We start from the raw sequence: 26,288 nt of genomic DNA on the forward strand, positions 1-26,288 counted from the left end.
TTTCTGTAGAATTAACAAACATGTGAACACAACAACATGGAGATTCTGATAAAACGCAGGGCACTAGTTCGCCAGTATATTCTTTTAGAAGCTGGTTAGGTAATAACCGTATCTTCGAAACTGATAATACACATATTTTTTTAGATACCTCAATTTGTTGAATTAAAAAATGTAGGTAGGTTACACTTAAATATCCAATAAGTGTGGCATGGTCTATTATAGAAAATAACTATATTAAATCGTTAATATAGACAAAATTTAAATTTTTTTTATTTCCTAACCCATTTTTTGTACCTATTGTTCCTCTATATTCCTATTCTAATTGCTATTTTTTCTTAGCCTAGATTTGGATTATGTAAATAAATATAAAGAGCTGTGACAATAATTAATTTATTAATAATCTACACATTCATCTTGATCTACTAGACATCTAGTATGACAAACATTTTGGAAGAACTTTCCAGATTGCTTTATGGTTCTTGTTCTGTTGGGACTGCTAAAGTCCACGCTATATAGACCGAACTTTTGCCTAAAATAAAAACATAAACATATATAGTTATATAATTATTGAGGATAAAAGACTGACTAAATGCAGAATTTTTTAATTTGTTGAGTAATCCGTGAATACCAAATTTAAGGTTTATTTTAGTAGTCGTATTTTATTTTACTGTTTGTTTTTGTTACCCATAATCATATTTTTTATTTTATTGAATTATTTTAACACAAAATTGTTTTGCTTTCTATAATATTTTCTCGTTATTTTTTGAAGTAATATTAAGAAGTAAAAAAGACACGGGTGACACAAAATAAAAGTACAATGTTTTGCAGAAATAAAAATGGTAAGTTACTAGGGGACATGACAAAAAAATTAAACCGATAAACAAAGTATTTCGATGAACTATTAAACGATAAAGGCCAAACAGGAACAAAGTACAACAACAAACAGTACAACAACGAACACAAGAAACAAAACAACAAACATAAGAACCGACAAAGCAGTAGGTAATAGAACTAATAAAAGACTTAAAAAATAATAAAAGTGCAGAAGAAAGCGGAGAATATTAGAAGTAGGAGGAGATATAGGTATTGAACTAAAAATTTAATGGAATACAGCACTAATCTGCCCAATTCTCAAGAAAAGTGATAAAACTGTACGTGAAAATTACAGAGAAATCGAAATTAGAAGTAGTATAATATAAAGTATTAGCAAAAATTATACGAAGTAGATTAAAAATCTACGAAACAAAGCGAATAGTGTTAGCAATTCTGCAACTAGTTTAATTTTGTAAGTGGGCAATGAAAAAATAAAAGAAAAATACAGCTTTAAAAAAAACAACAAAAAAAATATAACAAATAAAATTAAACACAAAAAAAACCAAAGATAAAAAAATAACAACAAAAAAAGTTAAAATAACCAAGAAAAAGAAAACAAAACAAAAATTTGCTCAAAGATTAACTTTTTACTAATATTTTGTGCATTGTAATCGTGAAGAAGGATGAGTTTTCAATTAAGTAAAATTACTATGGTTAAAAATTATTATAGTTAAAAAAAAATTGTCTGGCTAATTGGTCTTTACCAAAGCCATCTAATTAAGAAAAAAAGCTAATAGTAGAAAACGAAGCTTGTTTCAGGCCAGAGAAAAACGACAATCGTCCAAATTTTTATGCTTAAGTTACTAAAAAATAACAGTTACTAACAAAACCTAAGTTTGCATATGCACTTTATTCATTTTATATATATATATATATATATATATATATATATATATATATATATATATATATATATATATATATATATAAATATATATATACCCGGTATTTAGGCGTTCGACGCCCTTCCGGTAGGGATCTATGGAGGAGTATCACCTAGCCGCAAGCCCTTATCTCTTGCCGTACTGCTCCACCATAGGCCGATCAGATACCAGCATATTCTAGTCTAAGCAGCAGGTTCATTTTAGAATTTTAAACTGCTGCGTTAGCCTTTTTGTTTTCTGCACACCGAGCCGGGGATCGAACTGACATCTCTCGCATTGAAGCGAAGGAGAAGCCAGCCGCCCAGCCCGCTTGGCTAATCCGATCGACATTCATTTTAAACAGTCCTAAACCTGACTCCATCTTATGAAACTGACTATAAGAAGCAATGAAGCAATATTACTATAGACAGGGCCAAAAGCTCGAGTTCCCAGTTCTTATTTTCCCAGTCTATTGAAAGATATTTTCTAGGGCAGCTGTAAATAATTTTGGAAATATTGTGTCTCCTTGTCTTACTCCTCGGTTGATTTTTACTGGTCTTGTTTCGATTCCGTTACCCAACGTCACTATCATTTTAGCTTGTTCGTAAATATTATGTATTAATATTCTGTACCTGAAGTCGATCCTATTGTTGACTAATGTTTCTTCTATTGCCCACAGTTCTACGCTATCAAAAGCTTTTTCATAATCTATAAAAGCCAAACATAATGGGAGATTGTATTCATTAGTCTTTTCTATAAGGATTTTCAAAGTATATAGATGGTCACAGGTGCTGTATCCTTTTCTAAATCCGGCTTGTTCTACTGGTTGATATCCATCAAATTTAATTGTTAACCTGTTTGTAATAATCTTTGTAAAGGTTTTGCAAAGTTCTTGTCTCCGCTGCATATATATTAGGATTGGTCTTACTGTTGTCTTGTATACTTTCATTTTGCTTTCCGTGGTCAGATATTTGTTTCTCCATATGGTTTCTCAGAGGCAACCACTTATGCTTGCCGCTTTTGATGCTTGCCTTGTGGTCTCTGTTCTTATATCCCTGTCACTAGTGATCTCTACTCCTAGGTAATTGAATTTCATTACTTTTTCTACAATTTTGCCGTCTATTTCTAGTTTGCATCTACGCGGCTCTTTACTGATCACTATACATTGGGTTTTTTCTACTGATATTCTCATATTAAGTTTGTTTGCTGTGATATTGAAGGTGTGGAGCTGCCTTTGTAGATCATCTTCGTTATCAGCAATTAGTATTGCATCATCGGCATAGCATAGTATCGTGATTTTATGCGCTCCCATGTGGTATCCGTGTCGTTTTCTTACTTCGTGAATTATTTGATTTATCACCATATTGAATAACAATGGGCTGAGCGAGTCTCCTTGGCGGATTCCTCCTTTTAGTTCTATGCATTCTGTTTCCCCTGTTGGCATTATAACTCTGGTCTTGTTGTTCTTGTTAATTTTGTTAATTGTCCTTATTATCTGATGGTCTATTTGTTCAGCTTGTAATAAATTTAAGATGTCATTTCGCTTCACCCTGTCAAAAGCACTTTTTAAATCTACAAAGCACATGTATACTGGTTTTCCATATTCTATATATAATAGACTTCTCTATTATTTGTCTAATAATTTTTATCAAAGAGTGATTTTTATTTTAAAAAATTACATCTTACATCATCTAGTATTAAATTTAAGATCACTGTAGTCAGAGTAGTTGTAAAGATTATTTATAATTTCTAATGACTTATTTTTATTGAAGCTTCTCTTTATTAAAAAAAAAGTTTTTAGAGCATTCTTCTTACTTTTGTGTTTAATTATTTCCTATCTTTCTTAAATTTTTTTTTACGTTCTTAACTGCCTCTACTAAGATTTAAGAAAAATCATTAAATAGAATTTGTTTTTAGTTTTTTTTTGTTGTATTTTTACCTTGATAGAATATTAATTAATTTGCAATATAAAAAAATATATCAAAATTAAAGTACTTACGAATAACCTGATGCCCATTCGAAATTGTCCATAAGACTCCAAGCGGTGTATCCGAAAACTTTAACTTGATCATTGATCATTGCGTCATGAATATAACTCAAATAAAGCTTTAAAAGAAAAAAAACAATAGGTTTACTAGTACATAAATGGCTTTGAATAAATAAAATAAAATATTTGATCATATATCTCAACTTACTTTATGATAATTGACTCTTCGAGGATCATCTAGTCCCCCCAAATCACAGAGCCCGTTCTCTGTAACAATAATATCAGGATTATTGTAGTTATTTTTTATCCAATTCAAAAGATCAACAATACCCCAAGGAGCTACCTACAAATATAAAGAAATCCAATCAATTATATAACAATAACATAATAATATTATCAGCTTTTTATATACCGAGATTATTTATTCATTGCATATTTTTATCGTTTTTACTTATAGTTCCCTTACAAAGTCTATATTTATAGAAGTAAATAATTAAAGATAAAATAAAAAGGTAAGTGAAAAGGCAGGTGATTACATATTGATATCGGCGTTTTAAATTTATTCTAATGTAGTCAGGGATGTCTTGGGGCAAATACTCTGTATATGCTTTTAAATGACCTTCATCGCGAGGTGCAATCTGCCAGAACGTGGAGCGGCGTTCTTCATCGGCAAAGAAAAATAGAAAATACATAATATAAAAACCTGTACCAACCCAATGTGGATTACTGTGGTTTATCCTCAATATTTGTGGTTTATGATCCCTGTGATAGGGCAAAATGGTCTATTGATGGCCACCGTGGCTAGGCCAGCCATTTGTAGGTACATTTATACAGTTCAGAGGAAGATGGAAGCTGATTTATATCACATACTTACCCCATCAAACCTTTCGACGTGACTAGGGTTCAGTAAGCGTCGTAATCATTTTACTATGGAGCGGTTTAACGAAGTGTGTTGGAATTTTTATCATTTTATAAATTACCCAACTTAATAGAATTTTTAATGGCAACGCTGGAGGACCAATCTTACTTAAACCTCAATATCGAAGGGGCACACACCATTTAAGCAGTTATTAAAAAGTAAATATTTATTAATTTCATACTAACATCCAACGTGACAACGCCCACCGTTGTCTCTTTTCTTTTTATTAATATCGATTTTCTGTTTCTCTCTGTCGACGTGAACCAGCGAAGAGTTTCCACTAGCTGTGAGTAACTGGCTATAGATGTGCTGGATCGTCTGTCTAGGGGCGCCGCATTCACACTACGGTGATATCACTCTTCCCCATTTGTGCAGAGAATGCTCACACCTACCATGGCCAGTGCGCACTTAATTTAATGCGGACCATTGTTTGCGATTTAATATCATGCGGGCAATATTGCAGGTGAAGCCTTCAAACCATTATACTACATTACATTACATTACATTAACTTATTATACTAGATGGTCCCCAGGGTAGACCTCGTCTCCTGGATTAAGTTTTTTATTAAATTAGAATATTTTATTTCATGCAAATATCATAAATTAAAATTAGCAAAATAGATCCGGTACTTATTATAAAAAATTTTTAAAACAATTTATTAAAAAAAAATAAATTACGCTTTCATAACAAATAAGTCACTTCTAGAGAATCGCTCAACTTTTTCGTGAAGTCGTTATAGGTGGCGTAGTTACCCTACCGGACAAACAGTGTGACCTGTCGTCCTAGCCTTTTATATAGATAGATGGTAATTATGCTTTGGATTAAATCTTTCTAAAATCACGCAGTTTGGCCTTGGCATTTATGTGAAGATCAGGGAGTAGTACATTACATAGCACCGGTAGCGAGTTTATGGGTGTCGACCTAATAGTACCAGAAATTAGCCTCACTGCATTATTCAATTGTCTATTAATAAGTTTGGTATGACAGGTATTTATCCAAATTGTATTTTCTAGGTGTTTTTGATACGAGAGGGTATGATCAAGTGTTATGAATTCTGGATCAAGTATTTTGGATACTTGTTATGCATAAATTTGGTATTTCCGAGTTGTGAAAGTCGCCGATTCAGTTTTGTTGAGTTTCAGCTTAAGTCTCTATTTCTTGAAATAATTATAGAGAATTTCAAGGTCAATATTAAGGATTTCTTTTAAATTCAAGAAATACTTGTCTTTAATGACCAGAGCTATGTCCTCAGCATAGCAAAATTTTGTGTCTGGGAGATTGGATATATAAAGGTTGAATAGGAGAGGAGCCAGTTCTGAGCCTTGTGAAAGACTATTATTGATAAGGTTTGGCATGTTTATCTCTCCATTGAGAGTTACTTGGAGATTGCTGTTACACAGCATATTTTGTATTGAGCGTACCACTGTCTTCTTCTAATAGTTCCAGATAGTGCCAGACCACCGTCTGGCAAGGAATTACTCTTAGGAGTTTGTAAGTTACTACTATTTTCCAGAAATAGGCGGATGTTCTTCTTCTTTTTCTTCTATCATTTTTGGACATAGGCCTCTCCTAACTCCGTTCATCGACCTTTATCCTGAGCAACATACTTTCAATTTGTTGCTGATGAGGCTAATGTTAGGTCTAGGAATACAGCATTTAATTTTAGATTCTGTTGAAAATAAGCCTTCCTTTAGAATATAAATTCTAGTACTTGGCCACAGCAAAACAAAAAAGGACAAAAGGACAAAAAACAAGGTGTGTTATGTTTTCATAGAATACTACTGAACAAAGAAAAACCAACTACATATCTTACTTATAAGATCTAATTTAAGTCAACAACACCGATTGGTTAGGATCGATAAACAAGTGAAGGGTCGAAAACTATCCATTAAATATCTAGAGCTATCTATTTTATGGCCACATGAAAGACCCATATCCACTGAAAAAAATAAAAAATTTGAAGGAAATGTATAAACTAATTTCCAAATATGCTCAGCAGTTTTACAAAGGTATATTATCATCAATAGGGCCTGCGTGGCGCAAGCGGTAGGATGCTTGCCTTGTAAGCCGGTGGTCCGGAGTTCGAATCCTACCGCCGGCAAGAACATCTAGACATTTTAAAAATGTCTATAGGCCCCAGGTCGACTCAGCCTGAATAAAAATGAGTACCTTGGGTAAAACCAGGGGTAATAATAGACGGTTGAAGCGTAGCACTGGCCATGTTACCTTCCTTGTATACCGTAGGCCCTAGATATAGCAGACTACCCTGCTATACTCCCAAAGCCGCGACAGCGGTACAAAACGGGAGACTATTATATATTATCATCAATCACGGCAGATTTTCAAAATAATGTCGATAGTTTTGGTGCTTTCATTGACTTTGATGTCGATACAGGTTTGGAGAACAACAACTCATAACAGGGGCTTAAACAAAAAATCCAGGGAAGTGACAACGACTCTGATAATTAAGTCAAAGTTAAAGTACTGTTTTTATTATTTCAATTTTACCAAATACCAAACTATTAAATAAAGACGACATCTGGGAAAAAGTAATCGAGGAAGCCCACAAACAAGGTGACACGAGCACTTAACAGCCAAGCATACATTGGATAAAGGAAGCAGATAAATGGCTTCGATCGATATTTATTGCTTTTACCACTAAATCTTCTGTAAAATGCATTTGACAGAGACAGCCGCAATTATCTAATGAAAAACTTTCATAAGCATGTATAGGCGAGAGATATATTATGCCTATTTAAATAAACTACTGGTACCAAAAATGAAATATTAGGAAATATTTGAGGCAGCGATGTATTCTTTCTTGTCTCTTATTTATTGTTTACTCTAAAGAATCTTCTTAAAAATATAGTACTAAGAGAATAAAGGCAATGAAAAAATTGTTCCATTAAAGTTATTTAATTTACCTTAAGCCAACCCAAAGAACTAGATTCCCAGCTCGGATCAGTGTAAGTATTAATTCCCATATCTTGATACCGAGATGGAATATTGAATATTGGAGGATCGGGAATACTATTAGCCAGGCTTCCAGTGTAGGTGTTTAAGGCGAAATAGTCAGCGCTACCTTTCAGGGCAGCTTTTTCCGCGTCTGTAAATTCTGGCAGACGGGACTGTGCTCTTCCTTCGGCGGCACTACGGGCAGCTATACGAGATTTCATTATTTCAGGATAGTCGCCATTAAAGACTGGATTGGCGTACCAACCAAGCTGCAAAAAAGAAATATAACTATATATTTATTTTATTTATCGTATGTCATCCCGTACACACTTCTTAAAATTACAATGTATAAAAAGAAAAAAGTAACAAGTGAAAACACAAAATTCATAGTCAGCGGGAAATCTTTATGATATCCTTTGTAAGCTCTAAGTTGGCATTCCTCGTTTACACGTTATACCGTCTGCCTTGCAGCACCACAATCGCAAGTGGCAGATGATAGCTTTCCGTAATTATACAAAACATCTTCACATTACAAAACATCTTCACATTTGTCATAGGGTGCTTTTTAGAGATATAGAAATGTAAGTTGGTAACACTTTTTTAACTGTCGGTTATTTTGATAGCTGTCAAGTGATGTATGTTAAGTTTGGTTTGGAATTTCCATATGAATAGACTTGGTGCCTAAACAACGCTTCCAATTTGTACAAATTTATTTTGAAATTTGTGGTTCTGTTCGGAATACGTATCGCGCACTATGTCCATTTTATGGTCAACATAATAGTCCATCAGAGCAAGTAATTCGATTAACCATGGAATGTTTTCGCGCCACGTTTACTCTAAATAATAATATGCATCCACAGACACATGGTACAGTGCATATAGAAGAAGTTGTTGCTGTAGAGCTTAGTATACAGGAAGACACGAATCAGTCTATCCGCCATCGTGACCACTTGGAAGACAACATTCGCCGCGTTATTGCCGATATACGGCATATTGGAAAAAGTGATCGAAAATTGGACCTCCATATTAGACTACATCAGAGTCAGCCATGATGGTCATATGCCAGAAATCATATTTAAATTATAACGGCAAAAGATTATCTTTCGAATAAACTAAATTTCATGTCAATTTATAAAAATCATGTTTGTCTTATTCTATTTCAAATTTTTATACCTCTAAAAAACACCCTTTCGTTTAGCCTCTGTTAAAATGTATTTATGTTTTTCTTGAGAGTTCCAATCGAGGTGATGTTTGTATAATACATGATAGATCCTGGGTGAAAAGATAATTTCTGTAACCATTCAGTTCGCCAGGAAATTACAACATTTTACTCCATTTTTTACCGGACACTTAAAGTCCAGATTTATTATCTTCTAATAATACCCATTATTAGAAAAAGATATCTGGAATTTTAAAAGCTTTCGTCCTTGTAATATCTTTGTTATTGAAGATTATTTGCATACAACCTTGGAATCTGGTTCTAACTATTTTTATTCTTCGTTTAATCTAGTTGAAATAGTTGAGTTAACTACTTATTGTTGTAACTAGATACACGAACTTTAGTTTTTGAGCTTTTGATTATTTTTATTAATAAATTGATAGGACAAGGATAAATCTCGGCAGAGATATACTTACTTCGAAATGTAGTGCAGTCGCAGCAGCTGTTTTATCTTCTTCGGAATCAGTGGCACCTCTATACCAACTAGTATCAAGTACTATGGATACTTTTCCTAATACAGAAAAAAATTTAATTACTAAATGTCAATGTAAAAAATATATTTATACCACACTGGCATTCCCCTGTCGTCGTTCGTGCAGTAAACAGCTACTTACTGTCAACGAAGAAAAGAGGTGCGTGTTTGTGCCAAATAGAACAGAATCAAACCTATCCTTGTAAATTGAACAGGTATTTTGAGCATTGTACTTTGCTGTAATATTATTTTAAATTTTAGTTTGATCAAAATAATTTTTTATTCATTTTTTGTGACCAAAAATTTGACATTTCTGACTGATTCTTTATGAATAAGGTGGAGGGGGGGTTACCCCCCCTGATCCCAATGTAAATAAAAAATTAAATTCAACTGTCACTGTCAATATGTATTCTGAAAAAGATGTTGGTCCGTTTTTTGTATTTATAGAGTCAACAAATATAAATAATATTAGAGTTGGTTCTTTTAATAATATAAAAATTGCAAGAGATATTTTTAATTTAAAATTAAATAATATTAATAAAATTAGAAGCAAAGGTTCAAACAGAATTTCTGTAGAGTTTAATAATTATCAATCTGCAAATACATTCCTAAATAACAAAAATTTATTAGATCAAGGTTATAAAATTTATATACCTTTTAATTATATATCTTGTAAAGGTATTGTACGTCAAATAGATGTTGAAATAAATGAAAATAAACTTATTGAATGTTGTTCTACTAACAGCGATATTAAAATTTTGAATGCTAAAAGGCTAAACAGGAGAGTAGTCAAAGGGGATACAACTACATACGAACCTACAGGTACAGTTTTGTTCACATTCAGTTTAATGCCTAAAACAATAAATTTTTACATCTACCAAAATTGGTTAATGTGTACATTCCCCCAGTAACACAATGTTACAATTGTTTAAGATTTGGACACACCAAAACAAATTGTAAAGCAAAAGAAAAATGTATGAATTGTGGTGAACTTAAACATACCGATGATTGTACTATGAAATGTTTCTTTTGCAAAGGTCCACATGTTTCAACAGCGCGTACGTGTCCGGAATATTTACGTCAAAAAAATATTAAAGAACTCATGTCTTACGAAAATTTAACTTTTTTTGAAGCTAGTGAATACATTCCCAAAAATTACATAGAAAAAGACAAATTTATTTTCAATTCAAAAGATTTTCCGTCCCTTCCGAGTAATAGTACTAAAGTAAAACCCCTTAATAATAAAACGATTCAGCACAATACCGTTTCACCATCAGAAAGAAGAACACACAATTTCAAATCTTCGAAAAGGACATTTCAGCAAGTAGTATCAAATACAAATAATAAAAGAAGAGTAATCCAACAAACTTATGACAGAAATGCACATGATGAATGTCTTTATGTTCCAAATGGTAGACCAGAGAATTACTCCTCTTTAACTGCCTTATCTCAATCTAAATCTCCAATACCCTCCCAATCGGAACCAAAATCTTCTAATTCATATAACGTAAATCCAAATTCAGCCTGGAATGCCAGTGCATCGCATAGTAATTATAATTTCGATACAATACCTTCACAAGATTTCCTAAAATCATGTATGAACTTTATTAATATTTCACCAGATAATTTAAATATGGTTAAAAAACTTGTTCTTTCCCATTCTAACCTTAAGTCCTATATGGACTTAGACAATTATTCAGATAGTGATTAATAGGTTAAAACTTAGAATGATCCTAAAAACAAAAATAAAAATCATTCAATGGAACATCAGAAGTATCAATTCAAATAGGGATACTCTGACTGATTTAGTCTCTAAAGAGGACCCAGATATAGTAGTTATTAATGAAACTTGGCTTAAAGAAGATTTCAATTTTACTCTAAAATTTTATCACATTATTAGACAAGATAGGGATGATGGCTATGGTGGGGTAGCTACCTGTATTAAAAATTCTATTTCATTTCAGACTATTAAAAAATATAATTCGGACAAAGTCCAATATATTATAACAAAAATTGATGACATATTCCTAATAAATATCTATTCAAGTTCAAATAATGAAATATCAGTGCCTTTTTTAAATTCCATGTTAGAAAACCTAGATATAAAAAAATTAATCATTATGGGCGATATGAATTCTCATCATCCAATTTGGGATAAATGTTTAATTAATAAAGGTGGTAAAAAAATAGTTGACTTTATATTTGATAACGAGTTGACCATCCTAAATGATGGTTCAGCAACCTTGTTTCAGCTTCCCAACAATAATATCAGTGCTGTTGATTTAATAATCGTGAGTAGTAATCTGGCTTTATGTACCAAATGGGGAATTATTAAAGACTGCGGCAATAGTAACCATTTTCCCACATACATAAAAATCAACGACATTGAACTATCAGATACAACTTTTGTTAAAAATTATAAAATAAGAAATTCTTCAAGAGCTGATTGGGATCTTTTTTATGATGAAATATTAAACAACCTAGTAAATTTCTCAATAAATAAAATAAATTACAAACAATTCATGTCAGTTATCAATAAAGCAGCAGATGTTTCGATTCCTTATAAAAATTGTAGGATACAGGGTAAACCATTCAATCCTTGGTGAAGGGGATGATGAATGTACATTATGGGTAAAGAAACGTAAGGAAGCTTTGCACATATTTGACTCGTCACCATCACTAGAAAATTATTTGTATGTTAAACATATAGTTGCACAAACCAAGCGTAACCTTAGATTAAAAAAGAAAAATAAATTTAAACAATTGTGTGAAACATTAAATAGAGGATCCAATATAACATACGTATGGAATAAAGTAAAAAAAATTTCAAACCATAATAATTGCAAAAATTTTTATAATCCTTCAGATAACATTAAAAGAGAAATATTATATAATATGTCATCAATTTCTATTGATCCTGAATTCCGTTTACTTCACGCTAACCAAGAATTTGAACTTATTTCAATTTCAGAAATTGACACTGCATTGTTCAATAAAAGAAATTCTGCCCCGGGAATTGATGATATTTCTTACTCAATGATAAAACATCTCCCCCTAAAAGCCAAAAAAATCCTCCTAAATATATACAATGAATGTCTTAAAGGAGAACCCTTACCTAGCGATTGGAAAAAATTTAATATTCTTAACATCTTAAAACCCTTAAAGGACCCACTTCTTCCAACTAGTTTTAGACCAATTGTTTTATCCTCTTGCATACTAAAAACTTTAGAAATAATTTTAAAAAATAGATTAGATTGGTTTTTAGAACATAATCTCGTTTTTAAAAATACTCAAGCAGGTTTCAGAAGAGGTAGAGGAACTGCCAACAACTTAGCGCTCCTTCATACCTTCATTTTAGAAGCCTTTGAATCTTCCCATTCAGTCCTTGCCGTCTTCATTGATATTAAATCAGCATATGATAATGTGAATATATATAAACTTTACAATAAATTACAAAATTTAAATGTCCCTTGTCCTATAATTAATATTATTTTTAAAATTTTGCAAAACAGGCTTTTATATACTAGATCCAATAACGGTGACTTTTTGGGCCCGACTGTAGTAACTAAAGGTTTACCCCAGGGTTCACCTTTAAGCACAATTTTATTTAATATATACATATTGGATCTATTTTCCATTCTTCCTGAAGATATAAATATTAATGGGTATGCTGACGATTTGGTTTTATATGTTAAAGGATCAGTTATCCAACAAATGGTTAATAAAGTCAATATGGCATTGTACAATGTACAAGAATGGTTGTTAGAACATGATCTATCTCTTTCTATAGACAAATGTGAAGCTGTATGGTTTTCGAAGGGAAAACGCAAAAATTTTACCCCAGAAATCAAACTTAGTAACACAATTATACCATTAAAAGATCAAGTTAAATTTTTAGGCATAATTTTTCAAAATCATCTCAAGTGGGACAAACATGTTGATAATATATTAGTTAAAACGAAGAAGAATATTAATATTTTACGTGCAATTTGCAGAGTGTGGTGGGTGGCAGACCCTAGGACTCTTTTAATAGTCTTTAATGCTTTAATAAGATCTCACTTAGACTATGGTTAATTCTTATTCAGACCTATATCTCAGAAATGTATTAATAAACTTAACACAATATTTTTTGAAGGGCTAAGAATTTCTTTAGGTTGTATGAAATCTACCCCTCACTTAGCCTTGCTAGCAGAATCGGCGCAATTTGATTTAAAACATAGAAGTTTAATATTAGCTACTAAATTTTTAAGTAAGATCGTTAATATCAAAAACCATCCTTTGATTTTGTCTCTTGTTAACTTACGGAATAAACTTATAATCAAACCTAATTTTTATAATGAAGATAACTGTCCTTACTTAGTTTTAACACTAGAATACTTTTTTCCATATTTTAACAAAATATATAAAGGTAATAATTTTCCATGTTATGAGATGGATTTTGATACATTAGTCAGTCCAGTAAAAACACTAAATTGCGAAATAACAAAGAATGAATATATGATTAGAGAAAAATTTGCAATATTTACTGAAAAATATATCAATGATTTCACGTTCATTTATACGGATGCCTCAAAAAATTATAACAAAGTAGGTTTTGGCATTTATATTCCTAGTATCAATTACAAATTTTCATCCAGACTACCTGATGAACTGTGCATATGCAAAGCAGAAAACATGGCTATATACCAAGCAGTTAATTTATCCATTAATAGACAGATCAATAAAGCTATTATATTTTCTGATTCTCTTAGTGCAATTTCTAAAATTATTAATAGCAATATTTCTGCTTCGGTAGATTATTGGTGCCTTAAAACAAAAAATCTTATTACATCTGCAAATAGAAACGGATTTGAAATACTTATCTCATGGATACCGGGTCATTGCGATATACCGGGCAACCTACAAGCTGACACACTGGCCAAAATAGGGAGAGATCTTAATGTTCCTTTAAATATGAAATTAGATTCTCAAGACGTGTTACCCATAATTAAGAATAAAATTAAAAACAAATTTAAAAACACTTGGAAAACTTTAATTAGCAAAAAATCGTATCAGTATTACAGAGTACAAAATATTTTTCCTAATAAGACATGGTTTCAAAACTTTTCATATAAAGATAGGAGACACATTACAACTATTATAAGAATGCGGACCGGTCATTGTTTAACAAGTCAACATCTTTTCAAACTGAATTTGGTGGACAACCCTTACTGTGAGTGTGGCCTAATAGAGAACCTAAATCATATATTTTTTGAATGCCCGATAAGGATCATTCCGAGTTTTGACCTATACACAAAATTCATTTATATGAATTATAATTCACCAATTACTATATATTCTATATTAAATAAACTTACTGAAGAATCAGTCAGCATTTTGATAAAATTCCTTTCAATTAATAAATTAAATTTGTAATGGACAATGCTCAATACTTTTTGTAGTGTTTACTAACATAACCTATTAATTAACTTTTAATTAATTTTTTTTCCTACAAAATTATTTGGCACAGGCACAAGTAAGTGGCCTCGAGTTGGTTTAGAGCCAGACTTTATCGGGGTCACCAGCAAATTGAGCTGGCGTATCACCATGACGTGAAAGCCATAGAAACAAAAGAAGAAGAAGAAGATACCACACTGGCCATTTTTTGCGTGATTCCTTCGTTAGGTAAATTTAAAATGATTATTATGTGTTATATACCTGTATTATTAACTATTATGTAATACTAGGCTCTCAGAAAATTTCGGTCAATGCCCAACGTTATTCTTAGAAAAACATTGAACATGAGTAGATATAATAATTGTATAAGTAAACTACTATTCCAGTAATCGTACTGGTCAACTATAATCTGACTGATTCGATTTCCATTATAACTGGTTACACTTTCAAAGTAAATTGTTTTATTTACGTTTGTATTAGGTTAAATTCAGTAGAGTTTATACATTTTAATAGGCAGTCGTATTTACTTAAACAAACTCAGTTCTTTAAGAGTTTATTTTTATAATACGTCAATAAAATTTGTAAGTATTCATCTGTCAATATGGTTAACTTCTGTCTATGAATTCGCCAAACGTGTACATCATCGAGCAAAATTTTTGCTCGATGGTGTACATATTACTCTGACTTCAATCATAATGTATAAAATTACAGATTAGTATATTGTTATGAATGTACATTTATTTGCAGATAACGGCTGATTTGCTAAACTTAGAATCGCAACAATCGGTTTCAAATCTGTATGAATATTTAGAGATGGAAAAAATAAATGGAGGCTCTTTAGAACCGCTTTTATCTGTTTAAGAGGTACCACATTAAACTATATTGAAATTGTAAGATTATAAATGTATCTTTTATTTTAGAGAGTTGCCAACATTTTTAATTTTTTAGAAAAGCATGTGACCGTTACAAGAATGAATTAAAAAATAAAGAAATTGTCATCATTCAATCTTCGCTTATCCACTGCTGGACATAGATCTCCCTCATAATTTTCCATCTATTTCGATCTTGTGCCTCTTGCATTCAATTCCTATGACAACGTCTTAGATCGTCAGTCCAACGTGTTGGTGGACGACCTCTGCTTCGGTAGGCATCATCTCTTGGTCTCCGTTCCAGTATCCGTTTTGTCCATCTATTATCTGTCATTCGAGCCACGTGACCTGCCCAGTTCCATTTCAGTGTTGCTACTCTCTCTACTGCATCAGCCACTCCTGTTCTTTGTCGTAGCTGGCGATTTGGGATCTTGTCTCGTAGTGAAACGCCTAACATAGCAAGCTCTATCGCCCTTTGACACACACGGATCTTTTGAACTGTTTGGAAAGAAATTGTATCCATATGCAATTCATCATTGAATAAGGTATTGAAAGAATTGAGATTTAAATATAAAAAGGATAACAATCGATGATCAATAATGGAACGTACTAATATTGCTAATCAAAAGACATGCTTTCTTCGTAAGTATATATGGAAAGTCGTCATAGTGCTTTCCCAAGGGAACTAATTTTTTTAAATGAAACATGGATATATGTCAAAGGAACCAAAATAAATTATTGGCAGGACAGTAATATAAAGGATCCAAGAATCAAGTTTACTGTTTTCTTAAAATTACAGTGTCTTGATATATTATTTTTTCACTAAAACTACTTTCTTATCATTATCTTTGCTCTCATCACTATACGGGGCAGCTTCAACAGTTGCACTTCTCCATAGGTTTCTATTCTGGTTAATACCAATATTGATCTCTTTCAATGACATATCTTGTCTGACTGTCTTTCACAACATCTTTTAAGGTGTTTCTTTCGTCCTTCTTCCTGGAACCTGATATTCAGCGACTATTCGAATTAAGTGATTTTAATTTTGACGTGGAATGTGCCTTAACCATCTCAATCTATGCTCTCTAATTTTTAGACTGATAGCAGCCACGACTAAACTTCTCCTAATATATTCATTTTTAATTCTATCCTTTCTTGTTACTCCACATGCCACATGCTACATTGTTCTTCTTTCTTTTTGATTGCATAACATTAAGTGCCATACATCATAGCTGGTCTCACCGTGTTATAAAATTTACCTTTCAGTTTCATATTCACATAATATCAGATTCTAAATACTCCGTTTTTGACCTACTCAATTTTAAATCTTTTCCCTCCAGAACGTCTCCTTGGCACTCTTTTATCTCATCTAATATTAATGAGAATAGATATAGACCCCGGTTCTAACACTAGAAAAAGTTAAAATGGTGACGACAAATTCAAGTAAGAAGTCCAAACGTTTACACTATTTTCAGTATACACTTGTACTAACTAAAAAATCAGCAACATTGTAAAGTATCAAACAAATATCTGAATTCATTAAGTTAACTTTAACATGGAGAAACTCATAATACTATATTTGCTTACTCATTATTGATGAATTATAAATATATATCAAATAATTAATTACGGTGGTAATAGTAACATTTATTACTAATAAATATATATTATTAGAAGATCACTAGGCCGACCGAGAAAAAGATGGAAGGATGATGTTGAAGCCCATTTATCTAGAATTGGGGTACAACAATGGGAAATAGAAGCGCAAGATCGTAGAAAATAGATCGTAGAAGACTCACCCCGAGTTGTAAAGCCAGTGAAGAAAAAGAAATATATATTATCAGAACAAGAATAACAACAAAAAAATTGTTTGGTAAATTCTTCTGTAGCGAAAAATCCTACGCTGGAGTAGTAGTCACATCCGTTTATTTTCAGTATTAACTTTAGGTAGATATAAGATTTTGTTTTGATTAGAAAGTTTTGATTAGATTCGTATGAATATCATCGATGATACAAGGGTAATCTTTCATTTTTCCGACTGTATATCTATAAAAAAATTACCCAATGAAAGAAACATGTAATTTAATTGATATTCTTGATCAGGCACATAGAAGAAAAGTGGAACAGTTATGGGACAATACCACGCAATAAACGATAGTATGGTAGTATGGATTAAAATATTAACTTTAACAAATATCTTGAATCAACGTACCTCCTTGCCTTGGTCTAAATTCTTGGTCATACATTCTATAGGTCTTCGCATGTGCTTTAAGTAGATTATGTGAACATACATATTCCAAAAGAGCCTGGGAAGGAATTTGAGGGGGATTATAAGCATAACCGTATCCACCATTGCAATAAGATTTAGGTTCGTTGAAAGTAGCCCAGTACTTAACATCTTCTCCAAATTCTTCAAAGCAAACTCTGGCGTAATCTGTGTACCAATCCACGATTGAGTCGTTTAAGAAGCCGTTCATATCTTGAAGAACCTGAGGAATGTCCCAATGGAAAATACTTACTATGGGTTCGATGTTATTAGATTTTAGTTCTTTGATGAGGTTTTTATAGTATTGGACTCCGAGTGGATTAACATAGTCATTGATACCTGAAAAAGAAATAACAGTTTATGAACAGTTTATTTTTCAGAAAGTAAGGAACAATTACTAATTCCACACTTCAATACTAAAGTCACGACATTCAATAGTAACATAACAAATACAAAATATAATAAAACAAAAGAGCATGGCAAAACAGTAGCTAGTGGGTAACACGTAAACAAAAGTAAGAGTAATAGAAAAATTACAATACTAGAAAGACAGGAAATAATAAAATTAAAGAGATAGAAATGAACGACATACACGGGAAGGAAAGGGTGAAACCCTGATGCAACCAATACTATCTCCAGAAGGAATTAAACACCTATAAAGAAGACAAAGTGTAACGATTTAAAAAAAAAATAATTATTATTGTATGCATATTGTAACATCTATATTTTGACATCATAATGTATGTGTGTATATTTTTATGTTTATTATATCGTTAAAATTTTGTTTTCTTCTTATCTTGTCTTCTTTTTTTCCAATTTTTTAGAAACTTTAAAGAAAAAAAATTGTAAGTGCCCTTTCGGCAATAAGGTTGTCATTTGTTTCTTTGTTCTGTTTGTTTAATATTTTTGGTTTACTTTTATTAGCTATTATCTTTTATTCTTTTCTTTGCTTTTTCTCTAATGTTACTTTAGATTGTGTAACAAAGGAAATATTCAAAGAACTATGCCCACATGTCTTCCGATTCTGAGCAACGCAACCTTATTCATTTTGTGTGCCCCAAACATCTCCAGCATAGTTTTAACTCCCAAACATCAGGGGTTTGATCTTTCATAATTATTTCCACGTTGTACTCATTTTTGACATTCACTATACTTTGACCTTATTAGTTGTCACGAGAAGAATAATTAGCACGATAAGGTTGGATTCATTGTTTTCTATAATCATATCTCCATGCTTCTCATCAAACCCAAATGATTTGTGGATCAAGTACAAAGATAATATGTTTGCTGATATTTTGTAACAAATACGGATTAGAAGGGGAAATTCAAATATACAAATAAGCGAAGAAATTTACAATGAAGCATTGAAGCATTGATTTCAATTGAGGACATGTGCTTGATGATGTCAAACAAACTATTATTTCAATTAGGCCTGGCCGCGCCCAATCGTCCAATGCATAAAGCTTTTAACCAAGAGTTGCACCGAAAAAAACTGTATGACCTCAACACTTTGAAATAATTAATTTAAACAAATCTTCCACTATTGAATGAACAATAGAAATATGTATTTGATACACTTATAAAAGTAATAAATGATAAGACTAGGATTTACTTCTTAGATGCACCTGGTGGTACCGGAAAACCTTTTTTAATTTCATTGATATTAGCAACAATTCGCTCACAAAATAAAATTGCACTTGGATGCGCTTCGTCGGGAATCGCAGTAACTTTGCTTTAAAGTGGTCGAACAGCCCATTCGCCATTAAACATGGATAGCAACGAAACTCCAACCTGCAACATTTCGAAGAACTCTACAATGGCAAAGGGTTTGCAGCAATGTGAATTGATTGTTTGTGATGAATGCACGATGGCACATAAAAAATCTTTGAAAGCTTTAGATAGAACCTTACAAGATCTACAGAGTAATTATAACCCATTTGGTGGTGCAATGATTTTATTTGCAGGAGATTTTTGTCAAATATTGCCAGTGATTCCACGATCAATGCCAGCTGATAAACTCAATGTGTGTTTAAGGTCTTTCCACTTTGTGGAAACATGTCAAGGTATTACACTTAAGCAAAAATATGCGTGTCGAGTTGCAAAATGACCAAGGAGACATATTCTCTTAACAACTCATTGACATTGGTAATGGCACATTTCCTATAGACACCTTGACTGGTTGAGAAGATTTTGACTTAACTCTATCAAAAGATGAACTTATATAATAGGTGTTTCCAGATGTTGCTAAAAATTACAGAAACTATAATTGTTTTAGCGAACGGGCTATATTGGCTGCTAAAAACATAGATGTAATTGAATTAAATTTTAAAATTCAATTACAGGCGAATTGAGGATATGTAAATCAGATGATTCGGCTACTAACCAAGATGATGTCGTCAACTATCCATCTGAATTTTTAAACTCGCTGGATTTACCACATTTTTCAATTAAAGGTTGGATCGGTAGTTATAATGTTGAGAAATATCAACCAACCGCGTCTTTGCAATGGCACACGGTAAGCGATAAAAAAATTATTGAACAACGTAATAGAAGCAACTATACTGAAAGGAAAGTCGAAAGAAGAAGACGTTTTGACACCACGCATCCCAATGATTCCGACTGATGTACCATTTGAATTTTATCGACTAAAGTTGCCAGTGCAGCTTGCTTTTGCTGTGACCATAAATAAGTCCCAGGGGCAATCATTAGGTGTTTGTGGTATTAATCTAGAAAACCCTAATTTCTCATATGGTTAATTGTATTTTGTCTGTTCCCGTGTTGGAAAACCATCAGATTTGCTTGTATATTCACCAGGTAATCAACAAAAAACATTGTGTATCATAAAGCACTACAATAAAAATAAAACAGATTTTTGTTAATAATTATGATTCACTTGATTTACAATAAAGCGATTACTGAAGATACTTATATACGTTTTATTTCATTATTCTTTATTACATCGGTTATTAGCCCTATGCTAGTAATAATAATAATAAATAATTAATTATCTCTATGTTTTGTCATTGAAGCACCCATTTTATAAATATTTGTCACCTTTAGGTTCCCACTATCCCTTTAGATTATTTTTCAATCAGGTTTGAACGTTAAGTTCTTCTCTTAGTGTGAAGCCCTCTGGCAGACATCCCAGTCGGGGTTATTGTAGGTTCAAAAGGGTGGCCAAAGTTCGTGGAAGATACTTAGGTCACCCGAGCTGACCCTCACACACCGCGCTATCATCATGGTGACGGTTCTATTTAGGAGAATTAAAGAAATAAACTGCCACATTCCAAATCTATTTGACAGAACGAAGTCTGTCGGGTGCGCTAGTTCTTAATAAAATAAAATATATTTAGAAATAAGAAGAAATTTCATTTGGAAAATTCTAAAGATATCAAACTTTAGTGAAAAAAATAATAACTGAAAAGTTGAAATTATATGTTAGATGTGAAATTATTTAAGAAAAATAAGAGATTCCTGAAATCAAAATAATAAATTATATTATTTGGATGAAAGTTATACAGTGGAAAACATATTCTTCTTCGTTATGTGTAGTCTCCTATCGAAGGTTGGATATCATTACTTTACACATGTTTATTAATAAGATAGGAATAAGAATTAGAACGAATATTAGAAAAACAAGAATGTTTATGACATTCTTCTTTTTTTAATATTCCTATATATTTAATATTGCTATATTATCTCTCTGAGCATTTCATATCACTGTACCCTTAATACATGTGCCGAATATTTTAACTTTGAAATGAAATTGTATACTAAGATAAAAATGTAACAACTTCTTTTCACCCAGCGTTTTTAGATGGGTATTAAACGGGCGCTCTAGTAAAACAAGACCAATTATCATCAATATGGGTAGTGCAGAAGGCTTTCTAATGTTGATCTGTAAAATACTAATTAAAACACACAGTATTCTACTTAGTTGACTATGACTTTGACACTAAACTTGCTCAAAAGTTTGATATTAGACTACGTTTATGGTTCCTGTTGCTTTGTTACTATTACTAACATAAATTTTTCTAACGAGAAACTGATTGATATGGTTTTTGTAATAAAAGAGTATAACACATGTATGCTACTAGTAAAAAGAATTTATCATCAGCAAGTCCCTGTTAAAGGACCATCAAAAAGACAAGCATTTTAAAGTATTGCAAATAAAGAAAATAAGTTAAATGGAATAATTAGTGTCACTGAGAATCCGCATGTTAGTACGATGGAACTTGCCCATGCCTTTGAAATTAGTGGTAGTAGTGTAGGAAAAATTTAAAAAAGAACAAGATGCATCCATATCATGCCTATCAGGAGATAATGAGGATGATTGTAAAAAATAGTAGAATTTTCTCGGTGTCATAGGAAAAAATTTAGAATAATGCATGTTTCTTTAAATACGTGGCGATGAACCTCCTTTCCACAACAATTGTACTTCAAACAGACATAATTTCCACTATTACTCAACTTCTGATTCACACCACATTATCACTCATAATCAAACAAGATGGTCGTTAAAAATTTTGGGCTGGAATGCTTAAAAATCATGTTATCGGACTAAATTTTTCCTTGGATCACGTAAGCGGAGAAATGTATCTATATTTTCTGGCAACAAATTGCCGGAATTATTGAAAGCAATACATACAGTACATCCCAATTTTTTAGTAAATGAGCATTTAAATAATATTGTTATTGAAAGATGGATTGTGTTATGTATTATTGAAAAGAGAATCCAGAAGATGACCTTTACGATCTCCAGAGTTAAACAAGCTAGACATTTTTGTGGTGCAATATACACGACAAGGTATATAAAATACAAGCAACAACTATAGAACTTGTCAATTTGTCAACTTAAAATCATTCAGAACAGAGCACTTCGCATTGCCATAAGTTTATTTAGAATCACACAAGTTACGAATATCTAATGCCTTACGGGAGGACCACCTCTTACCCTACGGAGGAATTTTTTCTCTGATTTGTGAATATCGTATGCATCTTCAGTTGCCAGTAATGAATTCCAGTAAGTGTTTCGAAAAACATTCACGAAACGTTACCTACAAAATTTGGTAGATAAATGGAACTGATGATGTATGAATAAAAATCCACTATCGTAACTTTATTTAGATTATCATAAACACATTTATTTATGAAATATTTATACTCACCATTGGGCAGAATTCTTGTCCAAGCAAGAGAGAATCTGTAGTGACTGACACCCAATTCCTTGAGCATAGCAACATCTCTTTTGTACTGATGATAAGAGTCACAAGCAACGCTCGCGTCAGAACCATCTATCACAAAACCCGGATGATCCGAAATATAGCGCTCCCACATAGTTTCTGTCTTTCCATCTTCATGCGTAGCACCTGAAAACAACAACTTTATGAATTGTATACATTTTTGACCAATAAGTACCTAATCATGATTTTTGGAAAATTAAAAAGGTATTTACTTTAAAAAAATAACAGTGTCGCAGAAACAAGAATTTATCATTCTATTTTTTATAATATTCATAACATGGATACTATTGGATATGGCTTTATACTGAATAGTTTTGATTTTCTTTTGAGGTGTTTTAAAATTCTCATATTTATATATTATATAATTGCATCAAATATTGCTCAAAATAACTTCTTGCTCGTTTATTTAGTCAAAAAATATAACATCAAGTCTACCTATCAAGATTACATACATACATTCAAAAATGTAGTACAGTGAAAATAATATCTAGTTTAGTGAGCTTCATCACGGCTGCTTAATTTTCAGATTAAATAATGTAAAAATTATACAACAATCAATCATTTACAAAAATACAATTTCCTTCTTGAAATATTCTTGCTTAATTACTGACATCAATTTCGTTCACAAATCCGCTATATGTTATTCAGTTCGTGTACATTTAACTCGAATTATTTCTTTGGTAATGAATCTTTAATAAAAATCCAATTTTTTTCTTGAAATATTATTTATTGCTTAATGACTGACGTCAATTCCGTAAGAAAATCAATTATCTTTTTTTCAGTGCGTGTATATTTCACTCAAATTATTTCTGTGGCAACGATATATTTGATAAAGTGGTAAAGAATATGTATATGTTGACTTTTCATCAGATTAATCACTTTTGATTTCTACTAGCATGGTGGTTTGGATTTTTTTTTATTTAAATTAATGTGTCTCGGCTGCAATGTCCATTGACACAAACAATATTGTGTACAATAATTACAATAAGTACATGTAACTAATTGCTACAGTTAATCTATAAGCTTAAAACCTATGACTAAATAATATAATATAAGTAAAGTATATGGAAAACAAAGGGTCATATTCTGTTGAACAACTGAAGGTCTTTTAAGAAACCAATTAGGTTAAAGACTTGATCGCGTGAGTTTAAAACGTCTTTGATATTAGACAAGTTTATGTTGCACTCTGTGTTTTGCGTACCGGGGACACTCGATCAGAATATGTTTCACAGTTAATGCACTTGAGCAGATCTGGCAATTGGGCTTCGGCTCGGACTTCATTAAGTATTCATGTGTGAATCGGGTATGTCCTATTCTTAATCTTCGGATGACAGCTTTTTCGTTTCTAGAGATAGTTGGAAGTTCAAATTTTTCAACAGTCTGCCGGATCTCATGTAATGCACTCTTGATTGTGTTCCAGTGGGTTTGCCAGGTATGATACTGTTGTTGCTTGAAAATTTGCTTTAGGTCATTATGGATTTGAATATGTTGGGCTTTTGACTATTGACTGTTTACACAAGAAGCTTGCTTGGCTATTTGGTTTGCTTTTTCATTACCGGGGATGCCGATATGGGATGAGAGCGAGATGATCGTGACATTTACACCTTGAAAAGCAAGTGCACTGTAAATCCTATGGATTTCTTGAACTAAGGGATGCTGAGAGTACAGATGGTTTGGATTTGTTTTACACCATTAAAATATTTCACTATTCTCAACAAAATAAGTTTAGTAGCCATATATTTTTTAAAAGCCAAGACACTGATACTTTTGCAATATGTTTTTATTTCTCGAAACTTTAAATCTACTGCAATTATTGTACATTTTAATCTAGGATGAACTGACAAACAATATTTGAGACTTAAGGTAAAAGTCAAAAGTGTTAGATTTTATAAAAGACACAAAAAAGTGTTGTTATTGACTTGCGAAGAAAAAAATTCAATTGTTTTCTTTGTAAGAGAGAACTATAAGACGTATAGTATTTTTATTTTCAATTTAAGTACTTTTAACAGTAGATATCCCAGCAGAAATATTAATCATTTCTCTTTACAAAAATATAAAATAAATTCAAGACTTAGGGAAGTTATTATTACGACCGTTACGACTTATAGAAAAGAATCAGAAATTAGAATGTTCTAGACGTCATCTAAATATCCCAAAAGTATCTCGTAATGTTTTTAACGTCAAACAATGTTATAGCAAAGGAAGTTGAGAGTTCAAGTAGTAGTGATATAAATGAGTGTTGTAGTATTATTATTATATTATAATAAATAGTATAAATAGATCAGAAAGATGTGTAACATTACTGCCAGCGGTGCGGTGGGCTAAAAGAGATACTAGGTAATTGTTAATTCCTAATACAAAATCTACGGAATTTGATAGAGAATTGTGTACGTCCGGACCCCCAAAGAGTTTTTGAAAATGGAAAAGAAAAAGGAAAAGCAAAAAGAGAAGCGCACTTAGCAAGAGGAAAAGGTGAAGGAAAAGCGCAGAAAAAAAGTAAAAGATAAAATGAGAAAGGTAGGCAAGAAGAGGAAGAGGTAAAAAAGAAGAGTAAACAAGAAGAGAAAAAAAATTATAAGTAGTTTAATTTATTATATAAATTATTTATATAATTATAAGAAAGTTTAATTAGTCAAAAAATGGCAATCAAAAATTTCAGTGGTTCCGGCCCTGAATGTCAGGCATGAAAGTCGAGTTAATTTTAAGCTCCACAACTTTTATAGTTTTTAATAGAAAAAGTATAAATTTAAATAATTAAAAGTGATATATCAAAGAAGTTTACAGTGATTTGTTAAGTGCCGTAAGTACTTCTGTTTAGTTAATCATAGTTTAATTAGAAATATCACTTTTAAGCATCAATAACATATTCTCATCAATAATAATTATAGTTACAAATTAACCAAAAAACTAGTTGTACTCTTATCGTTATTCAGCTAATTTGATAATTACCAGCCGATCAACTAGTTTTAAAATAAACAGAGTCGGACTTTATTTGATTTAATCTATATATAAAATAAAGTCCTGTTAAAATCGCATATAGAGGATTCATCATGTCCGTAACATCAGATGGAAGTTCCAACGTAATTAACTCTGTACCATAACATACTAACACAGTTAAATCCTACTCAAAAGTTCTAAGCCAACATACATATCCTAGTCCTGAACAAGCGATTGTTTTCTCTTCA

The 26,288-nt window shown here is 31.8% G+C and overlaps 1 protein-coding gene across 1 annotated transcript in view; it reads right to left on the minus strand.

Moving 5' to 3' along the window:
* Nucleotides 1–374: 374 nt before the first annotated feature.
* The window catches only part of LOC140450326 (myrosinase 1-like), a 50,940-nt gene continuing 25,026 nt past the window's right edge, over nt 375–26,288 (minus strand). The window contains exons 3-9 of the mRNA XM_072543907.1: nt 23,029–23,229; nt 17,807–18,199; nt 9,234–9,328; nt 7,568–7,867; nt 3,932–4,066; nt 3,736–3,842; nt 375–529 (exon numbers count right to left, since the gene is read on the minus strand). Coding sequence (XP_072400008.1) covers nt 394–529; nt 3,736–3,842; nt 3,932–4,066; nt 7,568–7,867; nt 9,234–9,328; nt 17,807–18,199; nt 23,029–23,229 — 1,367 coding nt within the window. The 3' untranslated portion in view covers nt 375–393. The remainder of the gene's footprint in view (nt 530–3,735; nt 3,843–3,931; nt 4,067–7,567; nt 7,868–9,233; nt 9,329–17,806; nt 18,200–23,028; nt 23,230–26,288) is intronic.

This window comes from Diabrotica undecimpunctata, chromosome 1 (assembly GCF_040954645.1).
Source record: "Diabrotica undecimpunctata isolate CICGRU chromosome 1, icDiaUnde3, whole genome shotgun sequence".
NCBI classification, from domain to species: domain Eukaryota; kingdom Metazoa; phylum Arthropoda; class Insecta; order Coleoptera; family Chrysomelidae; genus Diabrotica; species Diabrotica undecimpunctata.